The 25,004-nt window shown below is 40.5% G+C and overlaps 1 protein-coding gene across 1 annotated transcript; it reads right to left on the reverse strand.

The window, feature by feature from the left end:
- Positions 1–684: 684 nt before the first annotated feature.
- Positions 685–21,175, reverse strand: NAT10 (N-acetyltransferase 10). Its single transcript, XM_015863532.3, has 28 exons — positions 20,952–21,175; positions 19,914–20,005; positions 19,088–19,259; positions 18,674–18,796; positions 18,028–18,089; positions 17,056–17,170; positions 16,258–16,365; positions 15,292–15,425; positions 14,831–14,924; positions 14,351–14,449; positions 13,833–13,969; positions 13,195–13,319; positions 12,708–12,858; positions 12,133–12,229; positions 11,628–11,744; positions 10,645–10,746; positions 10,466–10,540; positions 9,944–10,060; positions 9,622–9,755; positions 7,881–7,929; positions 7,168–7,261; positions 6,973–7,083; positions 6,425–6,597; positions 5,756–5,875; positions 4,915–5,013; positions 4,405–4,478; positions 2,295–2,378; positions 685–1,419 (listed from the first exon to the last, which is right to left on the reverse strand). Exons 1-28 carry the CDS (start codon positions 21,057–21,059, stop codon positions 1,326–1,328), a joined length of 3,060 nt encoding a protein of 1,019 aa, XP_015719018.1. The 5' UTR covers positions 21,060–21,175; the 3' UTR covers positions 685–1,325.
- Positions 21,176–25,004: the final 3,829 nt, after the last annotated feature.

The raw sequence follows: 25,004 nt of genomic DNA on the forward strand, positions 1-25,004 counted from the left end.
AAGCCTTTAAGAGCTGCAGCTGCAGATCTCAGCTGCCCCCCAGTGTGGGTGATGTGCTGTTGCTGATTTTCAGTCTGTTAACCAAAGGTAGACACAGGCTGTTGTGTACAAGGCCTACATTTAATTTATATCTTTTATAAAAATCATCCTAGAAATAAAATAATGTGTTAACAAAGAAGAATGTTCTTCTTGAAGGATCTTCTGGAAAAAGATGCTCTGAGATCTACAAGTAAATAGCACATGGCTACACACTGCCTGTAGTTAAGTCTTATCTAAATCTTTATGCTGGAACATCAAGCCAATGCACAACGGCAGCAAGGTTCAGAACAGGGAGAGTTCTGTATCAGAAGTCAGCCCTGGTTCTGAAATCTCTGGAGTCTGCAGTCACAAGAAATCCTAGTTCCAGACTGATGCACATTTATTGCCAAGCAGGTAGCAGAGCTGGAGCTTACCTATCCCCTATTAAAGATGGCTGGGATCAGGTGTTGGAATGATAGTGCTGATTTCCTGGCAACCCTCACAGAAAACTTTCCAACAAAGCCAAGTAGCATCACTTGGTGAACAGACAGCAAGACAGACAACAGTCAAAGACACTTTTCCGCAACTGTTAATCACTTTATCCTGTCTGGGAACTTGTAAATGTAGGTTACTGAGCAATGGGAACGCTGAGACCTTGTAAGCAAATGGGAATGTAAAAGAGCCTTTTATTACAGCTGTGTGAGGAGCACAGTATGCAGAAACTAAACGTTGTGTTCCAAAACCCAAGTGTTCTGAAATTTTTTGAGCAGGGACTGACAATATGGTTAGGGCTCAGAGTAACGAGCCCCAAATTAAATGTGTTTCCCATGGTGGCACCTCCCAACAGCTACAAAGGAATGGTTTTATTACCGACCAGTATCTGAATATATCCAGCTGTACAGCAATGCTACAACACAGTCGTGTACCAAAGGATAATGCGTTTTCATGCTTTGTTATCCAAACTCTTTTTTTAATAGACATCAACCATTAAGAAGGAGGAAAGTTAAGAGATTGATCTGTCAGTCTGAATGGAAACTGTAGCTCCTAAGGCACCCCTCATAATATCCCAGTGTTTTGCAGAGTGCTTCACACAAGCCCTGCAGTCACACTTCATAAAACATCTCCGCAGACAGTCTCCTGGCAGTGTCACTGCACTTCTCTTAATACAAACACTTTTAAAATGCCTCTTAGGCTTTTCCTTCCCTTCAGTGCTCACCCTCCTGCTCCTCAAGAAAGTCTTTTGGTTTGAAAGGAGAATGGTACAGACCCACCACTCGTTATTTCAAGTTCACTGATTCATTTTAGAGTCATTTCTTCCGCTTCTGCTTTATATCTTTAGTCTTCTTAAACTTCTTCTGCTGCTTGTGTCCTCTTAGTGCATCTAATTTTCTTTTCTTCTCACTGGGAAATGGGAAGAAAATATCTGTTAAAAGTACGCCAGATGCCCACTTGGTTCTATGGAGAAGTGGGGAGAGCCTACACAGAAATGTTTGCCTCAAGACTTCTGGGCCAACCCCAAGAAAGTGGCTGGAAAGAAATAATGCCAGTTTCATGGGTTGCTCAGAGTCTTTTGCAGAAAGCATGAACAAAAGTACAATCTCTAGACTACAAAATCCTTAGCCTGACTTGAATCTCGTAAGAGATCTTTATTTTTAGCTACATTTTGTCACTGCTTTTGAATAAGACACGTTTCCTAATGGCTATTCACACGAGACATCTGCAAGTTAGACTGCCTTAAAAAAAAAACTATTATCACTGACAGCTGTAGATGTAAGTACACAGTTTTACTCTAGATTCTGACTAGATCAAGTACTCTAGTCTTTATAAGTATTGATAAGACTCCCTCACTACTGTAAGACTTGTAGAAATTCAGAGCTCCCAGCATCCATGAAAAGAACATGAACACACAAAAGGTGAAATAGAAATGCAAGAAAGACCACAATTAATTAAGGTGTCAGTCACCATGGAAAGGAGAAACAAGCAAGGGAAACAGGCAAGTTTATAAACCCCCAAGGTGAAGAAAGCCTCCATGTTGTGCAAGGTAAAAGAAGATGGACTAAAAGGAAGGAACAAACTGCAGAAAGGCAGACTCAACATCTTGCAGGATTAAGCTCAAATTTGAAAGAATCCTCCACCAATTTCCCATTTTTCTCCAATAGGAACATTAGAGGCTCCTACAGCAGCAGGACAAGGATGCGGAATGAGTGCTGTCCATTACACTAAAGCCAGCAGGAAAGACAGGAGAGACCTTTACACAGTATTTCAACTTTCCTAACCTTTTCACACTGACGATGGATGCGTTCTGTCCTGCTTTGCTGAGCACCTCATTCCATTCTTCATCATCACCCTGGATAATGTATCTAAGTGAAAAAAAGGTACAAGAAAATCAAGTAAAATTTTCAGGTCTAAGTAGAATGGGACAAATAGGCAATTCTGTGTTCATACACAGACAGTACTCAACTTCAAACAAAGCCAGGGCATCGCACCCAACCAAATCAGTATTTGGAAATACATATAAAACCAGACAGGCAACGGGATACAATAGCTTGCCATGACTCTGTCAGCAAACAAGCTAGTCCATAGGTTAATAGCAACCAATACTAGTGTTCAGCCAAAGCTTGCCAGTGGCAGATGAAGCTCTTTCTCTCAGAAGACAGTACTGCAAACATCACAAAATTAGGCTTTGTTCATACGCGGCTGAACAACACTGAACAGAGCCAAACCAAACAGCTCGGACTTTTCTTTAGTTTTCTATGACCTGCATTCAAGTGTTCAAAATAGATTTCTGTCCCTCTTTCCTCAGAGAAACAAACAGAAATCTGTTTCTGGATGAAGAAAAAGTGAACAGGGTCCAAAATGACAAACAGGCATGTCATACTATCAGATATAAAAACCAAAATTAAAACTTCAATTAAAAAGTACTGATCATTTTGTTTCCCTACTGCGACCGACTTACAAATCATTTCAAATCACATCCACTTTTGTCCTACCCTCAAAAAAGAAAACCAAAGACTCAGAGATCTAACCTTGATTGATCTAGAGCCAAATTAGACTTCCTTTTTCTGTTGTAATACCCGTAGAGAGCAATGGATTTATGAGACAAAAAGGGGGGGAAGGAGGAGAAGAGAGAGAAGGGAGATGATCCAAATGGCAGGTGGAATTCCTGTTGGTTCAGAGAGAGACATCTGCTGACATTTCAAGGAAGTTCAGCAAGCAGCTCAGTATTGTAAAAGCATCCATGCACACAGCAGTGAGCGAAGGAAGCTCTCGTTGGTTGTTCTCTTCTGTTGGCTTTGGGGTGTTTTTGTATAGTTTTTGGGGTTTTTTTTGCATGGGTTATTTGTTTTGTTTGTTTTCCTTTTTAAATACTAGAATACTAAATTTAGCCAGCTACTATTTTTACTGGAGTTGAAGCCAGATGCACACAGAAAAATTGGCCATCACACAACATGACCCACATATCCAGATTTGAGGAAACTAACTACTGTATCAAATTATAAGGAGTCCACACTCAGGATGCTTACTTTATTACTCCCTGTTATAGTACTAGGTAAATTATATACATATAATATACATTCTCTACACAGCCAGGACCAAGAGCTTCATATGGATACACAGTATGAGTTCTTGCCAGAGTAACATAAGTTACCATATAAACAGACAAAGGGGAACGGAAGCACTCAAGCTAATGCCAGAGGTACCGGGAATTGAACCAGCATTTCCACATCTTCTATGTGCAGCAGTATAATGATGAGCTCCACCTTTAATAATTCAGTTCAGCAGTTCCACAGACAGACCTTACTGTTGATCAAACTGTTGTTTGCAAATTTATCACCTCTTTCTCTTTGTGCAAAACATCGACAGAGAAAAGGAAATCAGTACCTTCACGCTTGGCAAAAAGTAAAGTTAATGCCTGTGCCACATTCTTCAGGAAAACAATGAATGTACTGAGTTATACAGGTGAATGACCCTGAACAAATAAGCACTGCTACTGAATTTATCTTCTACTGCAAATTATGTAATAGGTGTATTTGGTGAACGGTTGGATTGGATGATCTTTTAGGTCTTTTCCAACCTTGATGATTCTATGATTCTTTGTTTTGAGTGTGAAACAAAGCAACAGCCAAGAGAGCAGATGAAAACAATTACTGTCTATCAGGACAAAAAACCCAAAGTTTTCATCAGAATAGAGGCATATACTTATCCAAACTGGACAATACTGAAAGATGCTCATTGCTTTTTCTCATTTATAGATGGTTTGTAATCATATTACAACCACAGCCTTGCGCATAAGTCTCAGCAAGATGTGCCAGAGCTGGTAACCCTGCATTCAAATAACTAGCAGGGAAAAACTGGGAGCTGAGACTCATGCAGATAAATTCTTACTGTGTAAGGTCCATTTCCTTCAGCTTCCCCACTTCTTGCTTGTGCTTTTCTTGGAATTCCTTTGCAGCTTCTTCCTACAACAGGACAGAAAACAGATGTATTACTACGTGTAATACAGATGTATTACTACTAACCATGCAATACAAGCAAAACTCTTTTCCCGTTCAAAAGGAAGAACATCTCATAAAACAAATATCACATGGTCTTGTAATTTTTATCTTTTACGCACTTTCATTTTTATTTAATGGTTATATTTAATGGCTATACGTATAGTTGTAATACATCACTCCAAGAACACCTCTGTACGTTCTATGAAAATCTGTATGGCTGATTAGAAAAGCATGACTAAGAATGCAATGTAAAGCTGGCTAGCTCTATAACTACCAAAAACTAACAGACATGACATGGAATATTTCTGATCCAAGAACATTTTGATTGCAAGGTTTCTATGCTTGAGAGAGCACCATGAAGAGTGTTTATGTGTGTACTAGGAAGAAAACTCATAATTACCAAATCATCATTTAAAGATTTAATTGTTGGCTCCATTACAATGTCCTTCGTTGCTACCATCTGTTCTTCCACAGCCTTTTCCTGGACGGTGTTGAACAACTGAAAAATGAAGTAAGCCCGCACATGTAAAACACTGTATCTTCTACATTGCTGCTTTAAAATAAATAAGAAATGCTGGTTGTCCCCAAAGCAAAAACTCTTCTAACTGCGCAAATATTTCAGGCAGTTGTTTATTTCTGATGCATACATTCAGTCATACTGAAATAAGAAGCTCAAGGTTGCTTTCTTAAGAAAAAATTACATAATAGCTTTCATTAAAAAGTATAAAAACTAAGAACAGTTAGTTAACACTGTCAATAGCACAAGCTCAGAAAGCTGACAGTTAACAATACTCTGTATTAACACACTAGGGAAAAAGAAAGACAGACCCAAAGTTTCTATAGTGATTTCACTGGAGTTCAAGTCCATCTCTAAATGATACTGGGGAAGTCTCACATTTGATTTTTGTTGTGATACCACCAATGCAGTGAACCACCAGAAACAAATGGCTCAAGCTCAGCTGGCATCACAGGCTGCACGCTCAGCATTTTGTTATGAGCACTTCGCTATTTAAAAACATATCAAGCACTCTCACTTGGGAAAACAAAGTACAAATAAATGGCATAAATACCGCCATTTCCACAAGGATTTTCCATTCTCACAAAATAAGTTAACCATCATTTTTTGTGGCCATATTAAAAATACACAGTTCTAATTCAGCCTTCGACTGGCATCACACTCGCTACTGGAATTACTCCTTGGTCTGATACTACCAAGACAAACCTTGTCATGATGCAATTACCTGGACTACTTTGCGGATGATTCTGTTGAAGAGACCCATCAATTGACTGCTAGGCAGCTCCACCTCCTTTTCCAGCTGGTCTAGAGATTTATGCTGTAGGCCAATCCCTAGAAGAAGGGCCTGAAGAAACGGCATATATTTCAGTTGCAGAGGCTTTTAGAGCAAACACTAGCATATCAACAGTATCCTTTAACCCCCTGCATTTTACCAAGTCCTCACTCTACTCTGACAATATCAGGCTTCTCTAGTACATGCTGAAGCCTTGCTCAGATGCAGTGAAACCTCTAAATTACTCTGTAGTCAGCAGGCATCATTCCATACTTAATACTGATGACTACATAGATGAGGCATAGGCTCAGGAAACAAGACTTTAAGGCTTTTTTCAGCCATAGTTCACACAGTATTACAAATGAATGGAATGCTTCACTGAACATACAACAGAATATGATCCTCTACTGATTTTATTCAAAGCAAAAACTAAAAGTAGAATAACATGATAAGCAGAACAAATCATGAAAAGGATCACAGAAGCAGCAATCACCTAAAGCAAAGGCTTTTCAAAAATGCCATGAAATGGGAAACCACTCCAAAATTACAAGACAGCAGGGAAGTGAAAAGAGGGGAAGTGAAAAGAGGTGAAATTTGGCTTGTTCTCACAGTGAAACGTACCGACTGTGCTGCAGAGAGAGAGATATCACCCAACTGGTTGAGAAAAAACATCCTGGCAATGGTAGGTACCATGTCCATGATAAGATGATAGTCCACCATGTTGCGAGAGTACATCTCTAATCTCTTCAGGTCATATGGGATGAAAGCAGATTCTAATTCAGCACGGCTGATGGCTGAACAATAAAGAAACATCAGTATCAAGACTGTTCCTCGAAGCTGTCCAGGATCTCAGTATTTAACAAATTCCTTTTAGACATCATTGACTGAAGTCCAACTGCTACCCCAATATACTTGCAGAAGGCAAGACACTAGGAATACCACTGCTGCTCAGACTGGCTTGCTTATTCAACAGCATTGCAACTGTCAAAACAGACCAGTAGGTTTTAATCAAAAATGCAAGCGTTATATTAGACACAGAAAATGACTAAAAGCAACACATAGCACTTCACAAGAGACTTCATATAATGCACAGATTTGAGAACTCTGACAAACCTATACAAAGACTTTAAACTGTGATCTAGATAAATATACTGAGCGTGGATACTCACGGGGTTGTGACTGCTGCTTGATATTTTTGTTCTGTAGGATATTCAGTGCAAGCGAGGGAGAGAATGTGCTGAACTGGTAGGAGAGCAGAGAAAGGAACCGCCTCCTAAAATCTATACAACAAGATGAAAAAATAAATTAGTCCTGTGAACCAGAATAAAGTTTGCAGCATTTTTTCCTAGTTTTAGTTCAGTTACCTTTCCAGAAGGCAGTAAGCCAAGGTTCCTGTTCAGCATCCTCTTCATTCAGCATCTTCATCATGATGCACGAATGCTCACCGGTCAGATCATTCTAATAATGAAGATGCATTTTCATCATCAGCATCAACTGTTTGCATTCTATGCTAAACTAAAGAAGGCAGTGGTCTTCTAAATCAACAACTCAAATATCCTTTGCTACTGACGACCACCACAAAACGATTAACTTCTGCAATTTGGTAAACCCCCATGCTGAAGGATTTTGGCTCCTTGAGATATTCAACTAATGTTGCAAATACAACGTACAGCACAAGAGCCAGAAAAACTCAAGCAAAATGCAATGATATGAGACAAGCAAATTGTTCTCTCCAAAAGTACAATAATCACTACAGCTACTTGGGGTAAATACCTAGAAAAATGATGGCAGTCAGTTCAAGAACAACTTGATTATTTTACCCCTGACTACAGCAATAACCCTGACCACCTGCACCTTTGCTCTATTTCTTTAAGTGCAAAGTACTTAGAATTCCACATTCACAACCCTAATACTTGATTCCTTTAGTAAACAATTAGGCCAAAAGGAAAATAAAACAAACTGCAAATGTAGCCTTGGAAAATGTTTTTGCCTAAATGAGATCTCACAGAAACCAATGGAAATACACCCAGTGATTTTAACAGGGCTGGATTTCATTCAGAAACAGTATCCTACTTACTGGTGTCTGCCTCAGGTAAACTGGCACAAATCCAGCACGTTTCCAAAACCTAGGGAAAATGACAAGAGAAAGCACACTGAGAAATATGGAGCTGTTGATTTTGCAGTAATACTTGTAGTTAAATAAAATCTATTTACTATACAACAACAACTGTTGGAAGGTAGGCACTACCCAGCCAAATAAATAATAAAAATTAACACCGACGGAAAATACCAAAAGGATCTCCTGGGGAAACTGTGAAGGATTTATAATTCACTTCAGAGACTCCACTCCTCTTCAATAATCGCCTAGAGACCAGACAGAGCCCCAGACAGACTTGAGAAATCCTGCTGATATCCCTTTCCATCCTCCTCTCCTGCATCTTGGCTGTGAACTGATACTAATTTCATTTTGCCCATGAAAAGGAATACTAGCGTAAAAGTCCTGCTGAGGTGAAACATATGGTGCCTCAGACAAAAGAAAGTCAGGCCCCAGAACAACTGTCACTGGCAATCCGCCTCCACAGCCTAAAGGATGACTACTTGTCAGCCATGCAGGTTGTTGCAAATTTCAGTAGCAAGCCTTACATGAGCACCCCAGCAACTCTATGCCATTATTCCTCTTTGCTTTACCTATTCCCACCACACCTAACAGTCAAACAATTCAAAAAGCAGTAAACGCTTTATCCTTCCTCCTGTCCTGAAAGGAATTGCTCAATAATGATGAACCATTTCCTTTTAATTCACAGAGATTAAGACTTTTTTCAGAACTGTTCAGTTTGGATGCTCTATTCCACCAAATAAGTCACCCTCATATTTTGGTATGAAGACTGCAGTGTGCTTGTCATGGAACAAAGCCAGCTACAGTCTCTGTATCTGAAATGCTCAATGGCACACAGCTGTCTAACAGCACTGATTGGGCCTGTCACAAACACGCCTCCCTGGGTCTTCTGTCAGACTCAGTCTCATCTTTTGTGAGACGATCCTCTGTAAAAGGGGATAGGCCAGCACAGAACCAAAGTTTCAGGTGGTAAACTACTACTTTGCTGTTAGATTAGTAACAGGAAGAATTCTACACAGTTTTGAAGTTGTCTCCTAAACTATGAATTCACAACTTTCCATACAGAGTCTCAGAAATGTAAATGTGTTACAGTATTGCGCAATATTTTCTTTAAGTTACAATTTATTAAAGTTTAACTTCTTATATAAAACTATGACACAGAGAGCAAATTCTAGTAAAATTTCTCAATTATTTCTTGCTGCAGTAACTCAGTTCCTCTTGGTGAGAAAAATGAGAAACAGCAGAAATTTCTGTTGAAATGTATTTACATTAAGAAATTTAAACAAACAGGTAACTTGGAAGTTAGCAGCAGCTTGTGTTTCTAGAGGTCACAAGAAGGAGCATTTAACTCATCCCTTCTTATTACAGGTTGTTTTCACTGTTTGAGCTTAGAAAAAATGAGCAGTTCCTGACCTGATGGAGAAGAAAATGGATTTTCCTTCACAATGAGTTTGAGGAAAAACTACTCTGGAGGACGCACTAAGTGATTAGGTTCAGCTACACTGCACAAGAAAAGGTCTTGCAGGAGGCTTGGAACTGCCCAGATTTTGAAATCAGTGGAAGCACAGAGAAAGGAAAAGAATGCCTGAGAGGTAAAATATTTGCATCTATATTTATATTGTTCACAAATTATAGATGTTCTATGATCTCCGTAGTTATACTTTTACACTGGGTGTACCTAGTAAACAAAACAAGATCTTACTTAAGTAATCTTGGTGTTAGGCCATATGATACCCCAAGGTAATCCAGACTCTCAGCTTGTCTCTCACTCAGTTTGAGAAGTAAAGGTGGCAAGTCTTTCCGAGGTGTCACAACTTCTTCTAACAGACTAACAGTCTGAAAGAGAAAGTGGAAATGAGTTAACAGCATTGCTCAGGGCAATCTGCTAATTAAATCCTTCATTCTGCATAAAAGATAAATAGGAATATTTTGTATTTACTTAGAGAAATCAATACTGAGTCTTACAGTGAGAAGTAGATAGCTTAGCACAATGGGAAATATGGTAAATGCACTGAGTTCCATACCTCACTGCTTACAGTTGCAATTTCTTTTGGCTTTTGAACTGGTTTTTCTTCCAAGCATGGGAATTTGCCTTCATAGTACATCTGCAGTAAATTCAGAGCTCGGCTGCCATAGCCCATCTGTGAAATAGGAAGAATACACTATAAGCAAAAATAGAGATCTATTTTCTAAAGCTGAACAACATTTTCCCCTTACAAATCCAATAACAATCTAAGTTTAAAAATTACTCAGCCACTGCAAAAACTTACTTTGATTACAACATAAGAACTCCATGAGTAATAATACCACAGAACCATCTGGATGACCAAAATAACAAGAGCCCAGTCAGGAGTGCAGGACAGAACAATAACTGTCACTGCATACCTCTGGTGTTCTGAAAATATCAAACACCAGTGTGAACATTTGTTACATTAACAATAAGCATCATTGGATCTACTCTGCATACTGGGCCAGACAAAGCTCTGGTCTGGCTGACTGGTAGTACCTCTGCTGACTACTAATAGCTGGGTTTCAAAATACTTTACCCCCTGATAATCTGGATGAACTGCAATGCGAACAACACGCCCACCAGACAGGGCCCCAAAGTCTGGATCCTGGAACTGCATAAGAGACAAAAGTCAATGTGAATTACTCAGGATACTTTGGAAACAAGCAATAGTGCTGAAAGGCATCAATAGTACGAATACACAGCCAAATTATTTACCTGCTCTGAAATGGTCCAGGGAATAAGATCACCAGAAGCTTTCTTTCCCCTAGAAAGGCTGTTCATGATAGACTGTCGAGAGATCTCTCCTTCCATGCACACCTGTCAGGAAAGGTAAAAGGCCATGAATGGAGAAAGTTTTTCCCTCGCAGTCATACCACCAGAAAATACCAAAACCTGTCCTCAGCTGATGAGTTCACTATGCAGAACTGACATGTCACCTGATGCCTATCCTGCAACATGGTGAGCTAACATATGTGCCACTGAACACGCTCTGTCCCTACAACAGTCTCAAAAAGCACACTAGTGAGCAGGCATGACAGTATGGTACAAAAGAAGCCAAAAGAGATTAAAGCACAGGATGTGCTCTATGTATTTTCTGTAGTCTGCCAACAGCAAACATTAAATCTCATCTCCCAGTATTTCTCTTTAAGTATCACATATCTCTCATGTAAATGGGCCTTTTTTTTTTTCATTTAAGATACAGTCAATTTAACTAGCTGCACTGAACACTAATAAATAATAATCTGTGTTCTCAAGGAAAGAAGGAAGCATCGTGTCAGGTACAGTCAAGGACAAGTGTTTCTACAATTGTGGGCATCTCTGTCTGAGGAATTTGTATTTTTGCAGTTCTATTGCGAGTAAAAGGAATGCCAGACACATAATGAACCAGTGAATCAGCTCGTCTTGGCAGGCGTTCGGAACAGCAGGATGATCATTTATTGAGCCAGCAGCTGAGCTTCTCAAAAGGCTTCTCAGCACAAACACATTTTACAGCATCACAATGTACTCATGTAGCAATTAGCGTTAACAAAACAAAGTAAAGAAAACCAACAACAACCCCAAACAGCCTTAATACACTGTTGTGGTCCTTAAAAACACAGCCTGAAGCTACCTTCTACTCCTGGACAGTACACTGCTTCCTCACTGTGTATTATCCCTGCTTCATTACACAACAGTTCACAGATACAGGATGCACTCACCTGAACAACAGCAAGTACTTCTGGTAACGAATTCTGGGTAGGTGGAACAGGAGGCAAAAGGCAAAAAAGATGATGGGCAGGTGCATCAGATAACATCTGGAGGTCATTGGGAGAGTTCTAGAAGGTAAATATGGATCAGAAAGCTTAAATGTTATTTCACAAGAAGAGCTCTAAACAATCCTCCACTGTCTGAATTTAGGGCTATTAAGAAAGTTGGAACTAGAACAGTATTGCTCAGAGATATGATTTTGTTAGAGTTAGGGTACTATGGTTAGGCTGTGGTTGAACTTGATGATCTTCGAGGTCTTTTCCAACCTGGCTAATTCTATGATTCTATGATATTGACAGTTGAATCTCCTAACAGGGCAGCTTGTGGCTGTTATGCTACCAAACAACATCTCTTTTGAGACGTTGAACACCAATTCAATTAGATTTCCTGAAACAAGCAGTGCTCCCTCCACACAATTCCTAGCTGAAATTTTAACAGGAGCGGCGTGACCTTTACCTTGTAGTGCGAAGCCACATAGAGGGCCATCAGTCTCTGCAGAAAAACTTCTGATGCTCTGTGGTAACAAAAGAGCGTGTCTCTATTTACATAATATCTAAACGCAGGGTTAAGGAATTAAACTCCCTGGAAAACAGGGATAAAAAAACACCTCCTTTTTGGTTTTACAGTTAAATTTTCCATTCAGCCTCAGGATATGTGCTGGCTTAAGCAATTAGGAGTCTACAGCTTTATCTACACAAGTGAATTAATGACTGGGTATCATTCATACCTTTCACTCCTTTAATCTGTAAAGCTTAATGCAGCATAACTCTAACCAGAATTTCCTTCTGCTCAGCCCTTCCTTAGTCACTGCAATAATAATGAAGTTTAGTAATGTCCTGGTATCACAGGCATCTTATCAGGCAGTGATAAGAGCTCAACTCCAGAAACGTGGTCTTAGTTTACTTCTGCCAAAAGATCATGCTCTAAGGTTATTATGTTAGCTTGAGAATTCACTATACGTCAGCTTGTGAAAGCCTGCATCACCCAAAAGCAATATATTTTACCAGAGCACATCACTTGAGTAAGGATACAGGTCACAGGCCTCAGGCAGTGGGCAACCGGAGATAATTCTGGTGATGTTGAGACAGTCCAAACACAGCAGATCATTCAGCCACTTTTCAACTGGATCTCCAGGTGCATACCTGATTGACTCATGGAGGGACACCTCATGCAACGTACGAGCTGCAAGACAGAGATTAGAAACACACCCAAATCTGAACAGTAGAGAAACCACTTCAAAAGTAACTGCTCCAGCTGGAGCCTTCACAGCCTGCTTCTTCATATAACATCAGGAGGAAGGTACGATGATCACTACTTGCATAGCTTTGATCCCCTAAATGCCTTGACATCTGAGAATCTTGAGGGAAAAAAGATATGAGAAGAGCTCCCTCATTTTCCCATACCTCTACCTTCCTACAGCTGCACAGTACATGGACAAATGGGACACCCACAGGGCTTGTTGAGCAGTGACACCAGACATCGGGGCTGTACAGTGTGGTCCAGAAATCAATGAAGTACCTGAGGCAAGTTTGGCTGTAGCTGTAGATTTGTTCTCGGCTGTCATGGAGACTTGGGCTTGTGCACTCTGTTGCCGGAGCTGCTGAATTAGCTTCAAAGACAGTGATCGACCAGTACCCTCATACCTGCAAACAGAAGACAAAAGTCTGTAGCAAATGACCAAATGGCAATTCTGAGCAATGAAAAAGCTCCAACACAGAACTATGCTGATATGCAGAATTATGTGCCATTCTCAGGCCTGTAATGGCTTCATCCATCTATGAGAATTGCTGTGTTTTGTTACTGTTCCACATGTAGGACAGAGCAACCTACCCCATACATTTTTAGTCTCATCATACTGGAAAGAAGTCTTCACTCCTCTCCTAACAGACTGTGTAATATCATTCATATGCTCCTTTTAGCAGAACAGAAGAGGCATAAGGAAAATACTCAATGAACATGCAGTGGAACCAAAAGGAAAGCAGCAAGTGTTAGTGCTGACTCTTTGTTATTCTTAAGAACAGTTCCACATGATCAAAAATCAGCAAGACCCAATTATGATAGCGTAGAGTACAAAAAGAAACACAGTAGGCAAGAAACGGTCCATTAGTAGTCACAAAACTGCTTTCCCAGGTAGACCGGTGATGCGTAAGTCTTACCCATTGATTGTAGAAGCCATGAACACAAGGTAAGGACCTAGCAGTTTTTTCACCAGAGGGAGAGGAATGGCAGCAGCTTCATCAATCACCACAAGTTCAGCCTGACCCAGTTTCACAGAATCAGCTGGGTGTATGTACTGCAAGGAATGAGAAGACACCATCAGCAACATTGGGAATTATCAGAGATGGCAAAGCTTGAGATCTCACAATCTGTTTGTTATCCCTATTCCTCATGAATGAAGAGAACCCACAGGGAAGAGTTCATGTTACCCTAAAAAGGGGAGCATCAATCACATATATTGTTTTAAACATTTCCACACGCATTTATCTGCACAGATCACCAAAATACCTCAATGATCTAAAATATTTTGTGAAAGTCACACCAGATTCAGGGTCTGCTTCAAAGCACAATTATCCAGGATAGTTACACGTTACATAAAACAAACAACTACACCAATCAATAAAGCCAACAGTTATGAACAAAAAGACAGAAAGGCCAGTGTGCAAAGGCCAGCTACCTGAATGGTCTGTCGGTGCTCCTTGAACACATTCACTCTAACAACAGCTTTGTTAAACTCTGGGTTTAAAGACTGAATAATCTCATAATCAAGGTGTTCCTAAAAGAAAACATTGTAAAATCATATGAAAAGGCCAAGAGCTTAGAAAACTACTGTTCATCATTACCATCAAAACACGTTTGCTACGTGTGGCCTGGTATTTCAGATTACAGTTGAAAAATCTCATAACAAAACCTTCAGGAGCCCAAGAACTGAGAAGACCTGTTAAGAACTATTTTTACACAGGAAGGAACCAAATTTCCCAACCTATAAATACAGGTAAATGTAATCACACTATGATTCGCTTTCACAGAGCATTATTAAACAGGCTGGTGGGGGCAAAAGCTGATAGCCAATATACACAACAGACAATGGAGATGAGATGCAAGTCCCCTAACAGGGACTCTAAGAAAGCGTTGTAAAACTGCGTGCCCTTCTTACCTGATACTGCAGTGCATCAAAGCCTTTAAATATGAACTCAAAGAGAGTGTGAAGGTTATCAGGACTTGGAGATGTGACAAAAATATTGGAGTAACTGCAGAGAAAAATGAAACAAGAATTTAACTCTTTTTCTACCAAATTTACACACAAAGGATTTATTTTAATAGGAGAGGTTAATTTTACTTAATAACCAGATTTCTTTCCTACTTAATAACAGCAGATTCTTTTATATACTTATCTCACTATTTACTGTGTGATAAATTTTGAAAGACTGAAGATTTCTGATTACTATAAAACAAAACAAACTTGCATATCAGTTTACACAGCAACTAAAAAAATATAAGAACAACAGAAGGGAAGTATGTAGAACTGGAAACTGTAAATATATTAAACCTTATCACATGTTTTTTTTTAATTTCATGTATGCAAATAATACTTGGGACACGGGGGACCTTTCTCACCCAAAAGCTACTGCTCCAGCAATAGCCAGTCCCAAAGCAGCAGATTTCCCACGTCCCCTGGCTGCTGTTAATGCCACAGTGCTCCTCAGGGTCTTCTCAGAAATGGCTTCAATAAATTTCAGAACTGCTTTTGCCTGATGATCAGAAAAGTACAACCACAATTCACTTTGATTAAATTGTTTTCAGCATTACTCAGACCTACTGCTACTGCCACATGGATTTTCCTTAGGGAAGGAGGAGAATTAAAACAAGATGAGAAGGCTGAACGTTAAAGCCCGGACAAATGGTACCACAGAAACTTCTTGACCCATTGAGTTCTTGAATTTGGTCAGGCTAAAACACACATGAACAATCATCACAGCTCAATTACTACTCCCAAGCCAATGACCACAAAATACATTCAGAAAGACAGGAAGAGGTACACTGCTAGGGAGTTATCAGAGGAATATGAACGTATCCGGACAGTGAGAAGGCCAACTATGAAAAAGCCTTAAAGCAGTGCACAAGTCTCGGAAACTCTGTGCTGAACAGCAACTTCTCAGTGTCTATTCTGAAACAGGAAAGAACTTACAATGCTGCCTTCCTTTACACTAGTCAGTGATTCTCAAACGGGACTAAGAAAAAGTGTCAGGGAAGCAGTTATGAGAGTACATTAATACAGACTGTTAACATTTATTTCCTGCTTATTACAAACCCTTGAGCTATCAGCAACTTTTTAAACGCTGACTTCTCCAGATCAGCTTCCTGTCTCCATTTTAGCCCTCTCATTTATTCTCATCCTCATACAGAAAGTCACCACTATAGCCTTTGAGCTATTCTGTCCAAACAATTTTTCAAGAACTCTAAGACAGCTTCCATCGACGTTCATGCTTTCAGACTTGGTTACTTGAGAGATGAGACACAAATACCTGCTCCTACAGTGATCTGTCAAGCACACGGGACCTTGCATTTAAGTACTACACCAACCTGATCCAAGGTTTTACAGCCATCCACCAGAACTCCTACAGGCTGTGTATCCTGCAGGCTCTCCTTCAGCTCTTTCAGCTCCAAGTCTTGTGGCCGGAGACTATCTTCCTATAAACACAGAATTTTCCATAACAGGATTAGTACGGGACACCTCAGCACAATTACACTTTTGTGACATCCTGGGATATCTTTCATCAGGTAAAGAAAGATATCTGAAAGAAAGCGTTACCACAGGTTGAATAAGCTCTCTAAAGAAAGGAAAGTTTAAACGTGTAGACAGATACTTAACAATTCAATTTTAATGCATTTTCAAAACAGTGATGTACAAGTATGTTGGATTCCCCAAGCTCGGAAGAAAAAAGCATAGTATTTTTCAGTGTGTGGTAATGGGATAGTGGCAGTGATAGAAAGAAGAGACCACAGACAATTTTTTTCTGAAGAATTTAATCCATTTTTCAGTCTTCAGGATAAGCCAAAATGTTACAATCTTCATTATACCTGTCATAATGGGATCTACATACTGTAATTTAAGAGGAAGCAGCAGCAATTGGTCAGTTTTCTAACCAATGCAAATATTCTGAAAGCCAATCAATGAGCTCAGACACAAAAGAAATCCATTTGAAGTAGAAACAGATTCTGAATTTCCTAATTGTCACTGAAAATTCCAAAGGCATCTGTCTATGCCATTATCTGATATCAATCAGTGTGAAAGGAAAGCCGTCTCTTTTTCAGCCTTTTAATGCTTTTCAACTCAGACTAGTTTCTCCCAGTGAGAAGTGTCTGTCATTGCTTACTGACCTGTGACTGTGGTGGAACAGGTGTGATGTTTGCAACGTGACTGGAGATGGGCAAGATATTCAGCTGATCATCAATCACGATGCAATTCTTGCATGAGGCCAGAGACAGAATGAACCTGAGCAGTCAAGCAAAGGCAACTCAGTAAAAGCACTAGCAACACTACTGCATCTTGATGATTAATTAAACCTCTGTTCTAAGTGTTTACAGCAACAGCAGCTTAAAACTAAGATGAGACAAGTTCACATAACTGGTAACATGCCTTTTATCAGGATAGTCTATGCAGGACAGACATCCACTTACAGGGGAACACGCCTCCAAAGAAAACTGCTAACATATGATGATCCACCAAGAGAACTAGAAAGCAACTTCCAGCATTTAAGCGGGAGGTGGCTGCATAGAAGTTCAAGATAATTGTGACAAATGCTGACCACCAGCAAAGACTGCGGTCAGCGCCTGGTTTATTCATCCTTCTAATTTCAGACACCACAAAAATACCCCTTGCATGCAAAAGAACGATTTTTTCCAATGGCTACAGCAGGGGCTCAGTCACTCAATAACAACTTCATTGATACAACAAAAGGAGAGGAATCACCTTTAAACGGAAGTTCTAAAGCCACAGAGAAGACTCCACAGTGAGCAGTTTCATGTTTTATAGTAGGTATAGTAAGCACCAAGTATCTGAATTTCCTTATCTAGAATACATGTTTCTGTGTAGCATTTCAAGAACAGAACTCAGAAGATTTTACAAATCTGGGAAAATTTGCACATCCTTTGTAATATAACGCTAAAATTTTGTATACAGTTTCTCCAACAAGATATAACATTCATTCCAGGACAGTACATATAAACTTCACAGAAGCAGCAAAGAATCCCTAATTCTCATGCAAACTTACAGGATACTTTCCTGATATGAACACATGATGTTGCTCTAGGCACCCTTCTGACACATGCTTTGAATGCCCGATGACATACCTTTCATTAAAGCGTCCTACCACGTCCTGATGTGCCTCTGTTCTATATCGAGAGTGGACATCCTGAAACAAAAAGTCAGTCTGGAGAAGGAGCAGCAGTAGCAGTGACACTTAAAACATTATTACCTCATGGGACAATCTCATTTATTTTCCACCCTTGTGGACTACATTCACTCTCTCCATCAGCTCTGCATCCCAGACTGGATTCTGACTTTGTTTGCTGAGATAATCAGATATTCCAAATACTGCTTTAAAAACATATTTCTCCCACCAAGACTTTTCAGTGCAGTCTTACGTATTCTTGTCTGATTTAAAGGCCACATCTACTACATACAGGACATTTAAAGCAGCACAGAGATGCTAAGTAGAAATAATTTAATGCTTTAATTCGCCTACTGGCATTATAAACATGGGAATGGTGAAGCTCATCTGACTTAGCACTGGGCCAGAAAACACAGCTATGTTTGTTGTCAGCACAAGGGTTGGTGTAACTGCACAAACACAAACCTCACTCCAGGTTAAATGAAAGAACCAGCAGCAGAAGTAATGGAAAGAAGACTCCAACCCATAACAAAAGCAAAAACTAAGCACTTCACATCACCAAATGTACCTGCCTATGTAAAACAGACACATTGCATTGAACTTACCATGGTCATTGTATAGAGCTGCTTCAGTGAGTTCATTGTTCTCAGCAGAATTACTACAATTCCACCCCCTTCCACTGTTTCTACAGTTCTAGCCAGCAGGTTTGGAGTCAAGGCTTCAAAATCCTTGGAAATGAAACAAATAAACCTTAAAGTTGCCTAGAATTCTCAAGTGCAATAGCAGCTACTAAAAAGAAGAGAAGAACTATAAACGTTTATCAGAGTTTGAATTAAACTTAACATTTGCATTAACCAACTTTCCATTACAATTCTAAGGCTGTGACCCCACACAAAACTCATAAGTAAGGCCATCAAAACTTAAGTAACAGAAGCAACAAATAGAATTACTGCAGCTGTTCAACTCAAAGCAATCAAAACTAGTGCAACATCCTTTACATAAAAAGCTGAATTCCTTACCTGAAGCACACACATGCCAAAAGTGTTACCAAGGATCTTATGAGTTTCATTGTAATAGCAGTAGCGAATGTTTGTGGCTGCTATAAACAATTCGAAAGGATCATCGTCTTTTATGTTCAAGGTTCCACTTTTAATCTTCTTCTGCAGTTGCCTCATTCTCTTCTTCCGGTGGCTGGAGAATAAAACTCCATGTAAGGTTTTCTGGGAAATGGTTTGAGAAGACTCTGCTCTCATTCCTAGTTTCAAGTCTAAATGGAATTCAGAGCTCAGGCTCCAAGGAAAAGTCTTGCATTACAAACACTGTACTCAGGGTATGTTCCCCAGTGCCTTTGGCCCAGAGCAGCACAAACAACACTGAACCAGCTGTTTTTGGAAGAAATCATCTGGTTGGAATCACACAGTTTCAAGTAACCCTTCCCAGCTTTGTGCCTGGACTTCAAGTATGATCGCAAATCTAAGAACTAACGTTTTAAACCCCTTTTTGAAATGAAAGCAACTGTAATGCCTCATCTGTACCCAGTTGTGCATACTACTGAGGCACTGAAGTTTTGGCTGTTTGAGATTAGAAAGGTGAGGGAGAAATTGGCCCAGGACAACAGGGTTAGTGTTGAAACTACATAAGGAAACCAGAAGTACGTAGCACTGATGCCAACCATACCAGTGAAGCCAAATCTTAGCTCTGGAAAACTGAGCATCCTGTATCTGCTGCAAAAATAAGACCTGTTCCTCCTGATAACCAAATCAGCCCGTACTATGCAGAGCAGCCACACAGCTTCCCCTTCACACAGAGTACTACTGCAACACGAGATGCAAAAGGCCCCTTTACCTGCTAAAGCCCAGCTCCTTCTTGTAACACCACAGGACGGACGGCCTGGCCTTGACAGTTGCTTTGGACAACATGTGGTGCAGTATAACCACCTGCCAAGACACAGAAATATCAACACATGATTGTATTCATAAGCTAACAAGGAGCAACATACATTTCAGCAGGGTCTGCTGAGACAAGACAAGGGCAAATGGTTTCAAACTAACAGACTGGGTGAAAAAAAGAATATGTTTATAGTAAGGGCGGTGAGGTGCTGGCACAGGTTGCCCAGAGAGACAGCAGATGCCCCATCCCTGTAGACACCAAAGGCCAGGATGGACGTGCTGTGAGCACCTCATCACACAGAATCACACAGAATGACCTGGGTTGGAAGGGACCTCAAGGATCACGTAGTTCCAACCCCCCTGCCTGGCAGGGCCACCAAACATACACATTTACTAGATCAGGTTGCCCAGGGCCCCGTCCAACCTGGTCTTGAGCACCTCCAAGGACGGGGCATCCACAACCTCCCTGGGCAGCCTGTTCCAGTTCCTAACCACTCTCCTAGTGAAGAACTTCCCCCTAACATCCAACCTAAATCTTCCCTCTTTTAACTTAAAACCATTTCCCCGTGTCCTGCTATTGTCAGCCCTTTCCAAGAGTTTACTCCCCTCCTGGGAGTAAGTTCCCTTCAGGTACTGAAAGGCTGCAATGAGGTCACCCCGCAACCTTCTCTTCTCCAGGCTGAACAAACCCAATTCCCTCAGCCTGTCCTCATAGGGGAGGTGCTCCAGCCCCCTGATCATCTTCCTGTCCCTCCTCTGGACCCTTTCCAAAATCTCCATATCTTTTTTGTACTGAGGGCTCCACACCTGGACACAGTACAACAGATGGGGCCTCACAAGAGCAGAGTAGAGAGGGACAATCAGCTCCCTGTCCCTGCTGACCACCCCTCTCCTGATGGAGCCCAGGATCCCATTTGCTTTCCGGACACCAAAGGCCAGCATAGATGTGCTGTGAGCACCTCATCAAGCGGAGGCGTCCCTGTTCATTGCTCACCTGGTCCTTGCCGCGGTCACCCACCACCACGAAGAGGCCCCTCTGCCGCTCGGCCACCCCGTTCTCGATCAGCACCCGGATGCGGTTGTCCACCTTGCGGCGCTGCATGTTGCCGTCCGAGCTCTCGGCCCTTCTCCCCTCACTCCGTGTCCCGGCCGATACCGCCGGTTCCACAAGCAGCGGCCGCGGAGCTGCCCCCAACACACGTGGGAGCCGCGCGGCGCAGGGCGAGAGCGACGCCGCTCAGGAAGGACCTCGAGGAGAGGCTGCCCCGGAGAGCGCCTGACAGCGGCGGCTCCCTCAGTGCGGGGCGAAGGAATAAAGGGGGATGGGAGCTGAAGGAATATGACTTTTGGTGCAGCTGTTATCCTATTAAGAGCTAATACTCATCAGTTTCACCCCAAACAAGCATTACTGTTGAGTTAGAACAGCATATTGCTAATACAGGTCTCTATAGCACTGCTCGGGTTGGCTTTAAGATGTGAATATGGGAAACTATTTTCCTTCCTTCCATTAAGGCTAGACCTACAGAATCACAAACAACACTGATCACATCACATTAAAAAGCCTAAGAAAACAAATAGAACAGCACCTCCTAGATAAGCCATTTAGGAAATTAGTTTCTTAGCAGAGGCTCTATGATACCACACCTGAAATTCAACATACCCTGATTATGAAATTATGTAGAAACAGAGACAGAAATCCAAGATGCTGCCTCTAAATCTTTATATAAATAGATGAGGGTCAGAGCTTTCTTTCAGGTAGAGACTTCAAGCTTCATTAAAAGCCCACTTACAGCTTTCCCCTCAGGTTACATTCCCTAATGCTTAAATTAGATTATTTGAATGCAATATCAATCCCCAAACAGCCAGGTGCAGTGCTAATAGTAAACATCCTCTCTGCATCCTGTAAGATGTGCTGATTGGGATGAAAAACATTTAATATGCCACAAAATGCAAATAGTTGCAGCTGGGACAGCTTGAAGGACCTTCTCCCTCCCCCTCTGAAAAATCATCACGGCCAAACAAAAGGAGTTTAAGTCATTACCTTTCTTCATGAGCATAGAGTGTGCTGATCTCACACTAAAGAACGGAATATTCCCAAAGGTAACGTAAAAGCTTCTTGTGCTTAATCCTGCAGCTGAACGTAAGGAATGTGACATTAGTATAAGACTAATTGCACGCTTAGTTTCTGATGTTGCGATGGAATAAAGTAGCCTTATGATTTACAGAAAGAATTACAAGGATCCCAAAGCAGTTTTGCAAGGCATTTTCCAGAAGACGATCATAACTATATTTAAGCTTAAGTTTTAAAAAGAAAACCACTAACTTTTCAAGTCCAGAAGGAAAACTTACTTTTTAGGATTTCTTGCTTGCTGCTCAAACAAAGCACTGATTTTCAGGTCACTCAGAGGTAAAAGATAACTACCCATCTTATCTGCAGAACTGATGGTGCCAGCTCAGCTGATTAAATGCCTTCATTGTTCTACACAGAAGGCAGATGGAACACTGTAACAATAAGGTACACGGATCTGAAAGACTGAGGCAGTTCTGTTCATTTAATTGCAAACCTCATCTCCATCTGTGAATTCCTATCTTTATAGTCCTCAAAAAGTTCATTCAAGATGAGTTTTGCAGGGACAAGAGGAAGGAGCTTTAGCTTTCAAGGTGTGACTCCGATGGTCTTTAACAGAACTTAATAACAAGCAGCTTCCTCACATCCCTTATTACCTACAGCAGACTTGAGATAAGGAGAAATCAGAAGATTACAGCACAGTTTTGCCCACTGATGCTTAACATCTGCATCTCAGATAAGCATTTCTAAGGAATAATAATTGCAAAGAAATGGTTTAAAAAGAAGAAATCAGCTACCTGGCTCGGCTACTGCCAGACCTTCAAATAAAGACCAGGAAGGTCAAGACTCTTCTGATCATTTACCTTATTCTGCTGGATTACGAAGTTTTTGCCCTATCTGCAGTTAATCACAGGAAGTTTTTGTTTATTATTTGTTATTATCACACTTTGAATATTTGCCTAGGGTTAAAGCCATTTTAACACCTCCCTTTCCAAAGTCATTACTCAAAAAAAAGAGGACAGCCCGCCCATTCTATACAACAACATACATGAAGGTAACCTCAAACCTAATCAGATAATCTACCTAAATTATAAGGTATTTGGGACAGTTTGAGAAGACTTTTAAGGTCCTGAAATTCTCTGAAAGTTACAGAGTCCCAGCAGAACGCATCAGTAGCTCTTAGCCTGCCATCACTATCATTCTTGCAGCTAGTCTGGACCATGTCTGATCGTAAGACTTCAATACTTCACTACTATATCCTGACAAGAAAAATCATAGTTAAGCCTAAAATTAAGAATTATCTCCATAGCAAAATCCAACATTTGTATTGGTGGGCTGTTCTTCAGAAGAGAGCCAATATACAGGGAAAAGTAAGTAGGACAAGGTCGACCTTAAGTACAAGCAGCTCAAGATTGTCCAGAAAGGTCTTAAATGACCCAGACACAGCAACATTAGGCAGAAACACCTGGGAAACTCTGAAACCACCTTACATATGATTTACTCAAGAATCATTTTATTACAGACTGCAACGATAAAAGCTGGTTCTCAAACACACTGTATGTTATCACAGCCTTGCTATGTTGGATAATGAAGTCCCAGTTAGGAATAAAAACACCTCTCTCATAATAGCTAAACATGCCAGAAGGCAATCATTACTTTCTGTTATGCTGCAAAGAGACCAATTCAGAGAAAAATAAAGTTAACTACCATGGAAACAATTGGTGAATCTAAATACAGAAGTATGGAATTTGCTCACTGGCGTCCAGAAAGGGCTCTACAACAGAACCAGGCCAGACCTGCTACCTATTGCACCTCCTTACCATCATAACTGTTTGATGTTCAGAAGACAGATTTGTTTTTCCTAAATGAAAGCGATCTAGAATTGCTTTTGATCCGAATGCAGCTCAGATCTATTAGTCATCTAAGCAGCGAAGGTACTTAAAAGCTCTCAAGTCCTCTCTCTCAATAGCTTTTTAAAACGTGTAGCACCACACTTGCACTGCAGTGAACCAAGCAAAGAAAACAAGCTGGGCCCTTACAATCAACCATGAAGCTGACTGATGGACCCTCTGAACAGGCCAGAAAACCAGTTAATGAATCTACGTGCCATAGTGTGACTCGAGGCAATTTTTCAGTATACTGTTTATTAGCTGCATGTATTGAGATTAAAGGAGTCAGTGCAAATTCCCAGATTAAACATGTATTAAGTACTTGTTTTATAGTTATTATCGCAACACATCTCCCTCTATCAGCATACAGTAGAACAGCTATTCTAAAGACCATTTTCATACACGAAAAGTCTTACAACTTTGCATCTCAAATAAGAGGCCTCTCAAACACCCGGGTTTTATTAATAAATTTAAATTATGCTTCAAAATAAAAACTTGAGCGGAATGTTCTGATCAATTCAGTGGTCTTTAATTCAGTATGCTGCAAGTTTACTACCCAACTACAATTAGCTATTGAATTAGCATTTGGTGTGCAACAGAAAAGGCTGAATAGCTTATATTCTACCAACCATTTCAAAGTAAGCTGATGCACACAAAAAGGAAAAGAAAGAAATCAACTGCTTCCTACATCAGTTCAGCATTAAAGGGTTTGTCTTCTATTTTTTTTTTTTTTTTCCAGTTAAAAAAAGAAAACCAATTGGGACTATTATCTCAGTAATAGCTTCCTAAAAAAGACACACAACAGCAACTTCTTACCGGACTGCAGGTTTTATCTCTACACTGGTTTGGAATGTTCCTAGGCCTTGACTACAACTGCTGTGCTTCTGGCCAGCAGCATTGATTCAAATGTTTGCTGTGGAGCATTATCTTCAAAAGCTTATCACTCCTCTGTAAAAACTTGTTTGTGCTCTTCACATGTGAGATGGAAAAGTGATATTACCACCTATTTGTATGGAATTGCAGACTATTCAGCAACGAAGTCAAAAAATACAATAAGTTCTGAAAGTTCAGTTGCGATACAAAGTAGAAA

Source organism: Coturnix japonica, chromosome 5, assembly GCF_054131305.1.
Source record: "Coturnix japonica strain WE chromosome 5, WE-NBRP24, whole genome shotgun sequence".
Classification (NCBI taxonomy): domain Eukaryota; kingdom Metazoa; phylum Chordata; class Aves; order Galliformes; family Phasianidae; genus Coturnix; species Coturnix japonica.

What these genes read in the sequence shown, in the direction of transcription:
- NAT10 (XM_015863532.3), bottom strand. Translation starts at nt 21,059, where the DNA reads ATGCAGCGCCGCAAGGTGGACAACCGCATCCGGGTGCTGATCGAGAAC. An exon ending in ATGTGGCTTCGCACTACAAG is followed by an intron (nt 11,745 to 12,132) that starts GTAAAGGTCACG and finishes TTTACCTTCTAG; the next exon opens with AACTCTCCCAATGACCTCCA. An exon ending in AAGGAAATGGACCTTACACA is followed by an intron (nt 2,379 to 4,404) that starts GTAAGAATTTAT and finishes TTTTTCACTTAG; the next exon opens with ATACATTATCCAGGGTGATG.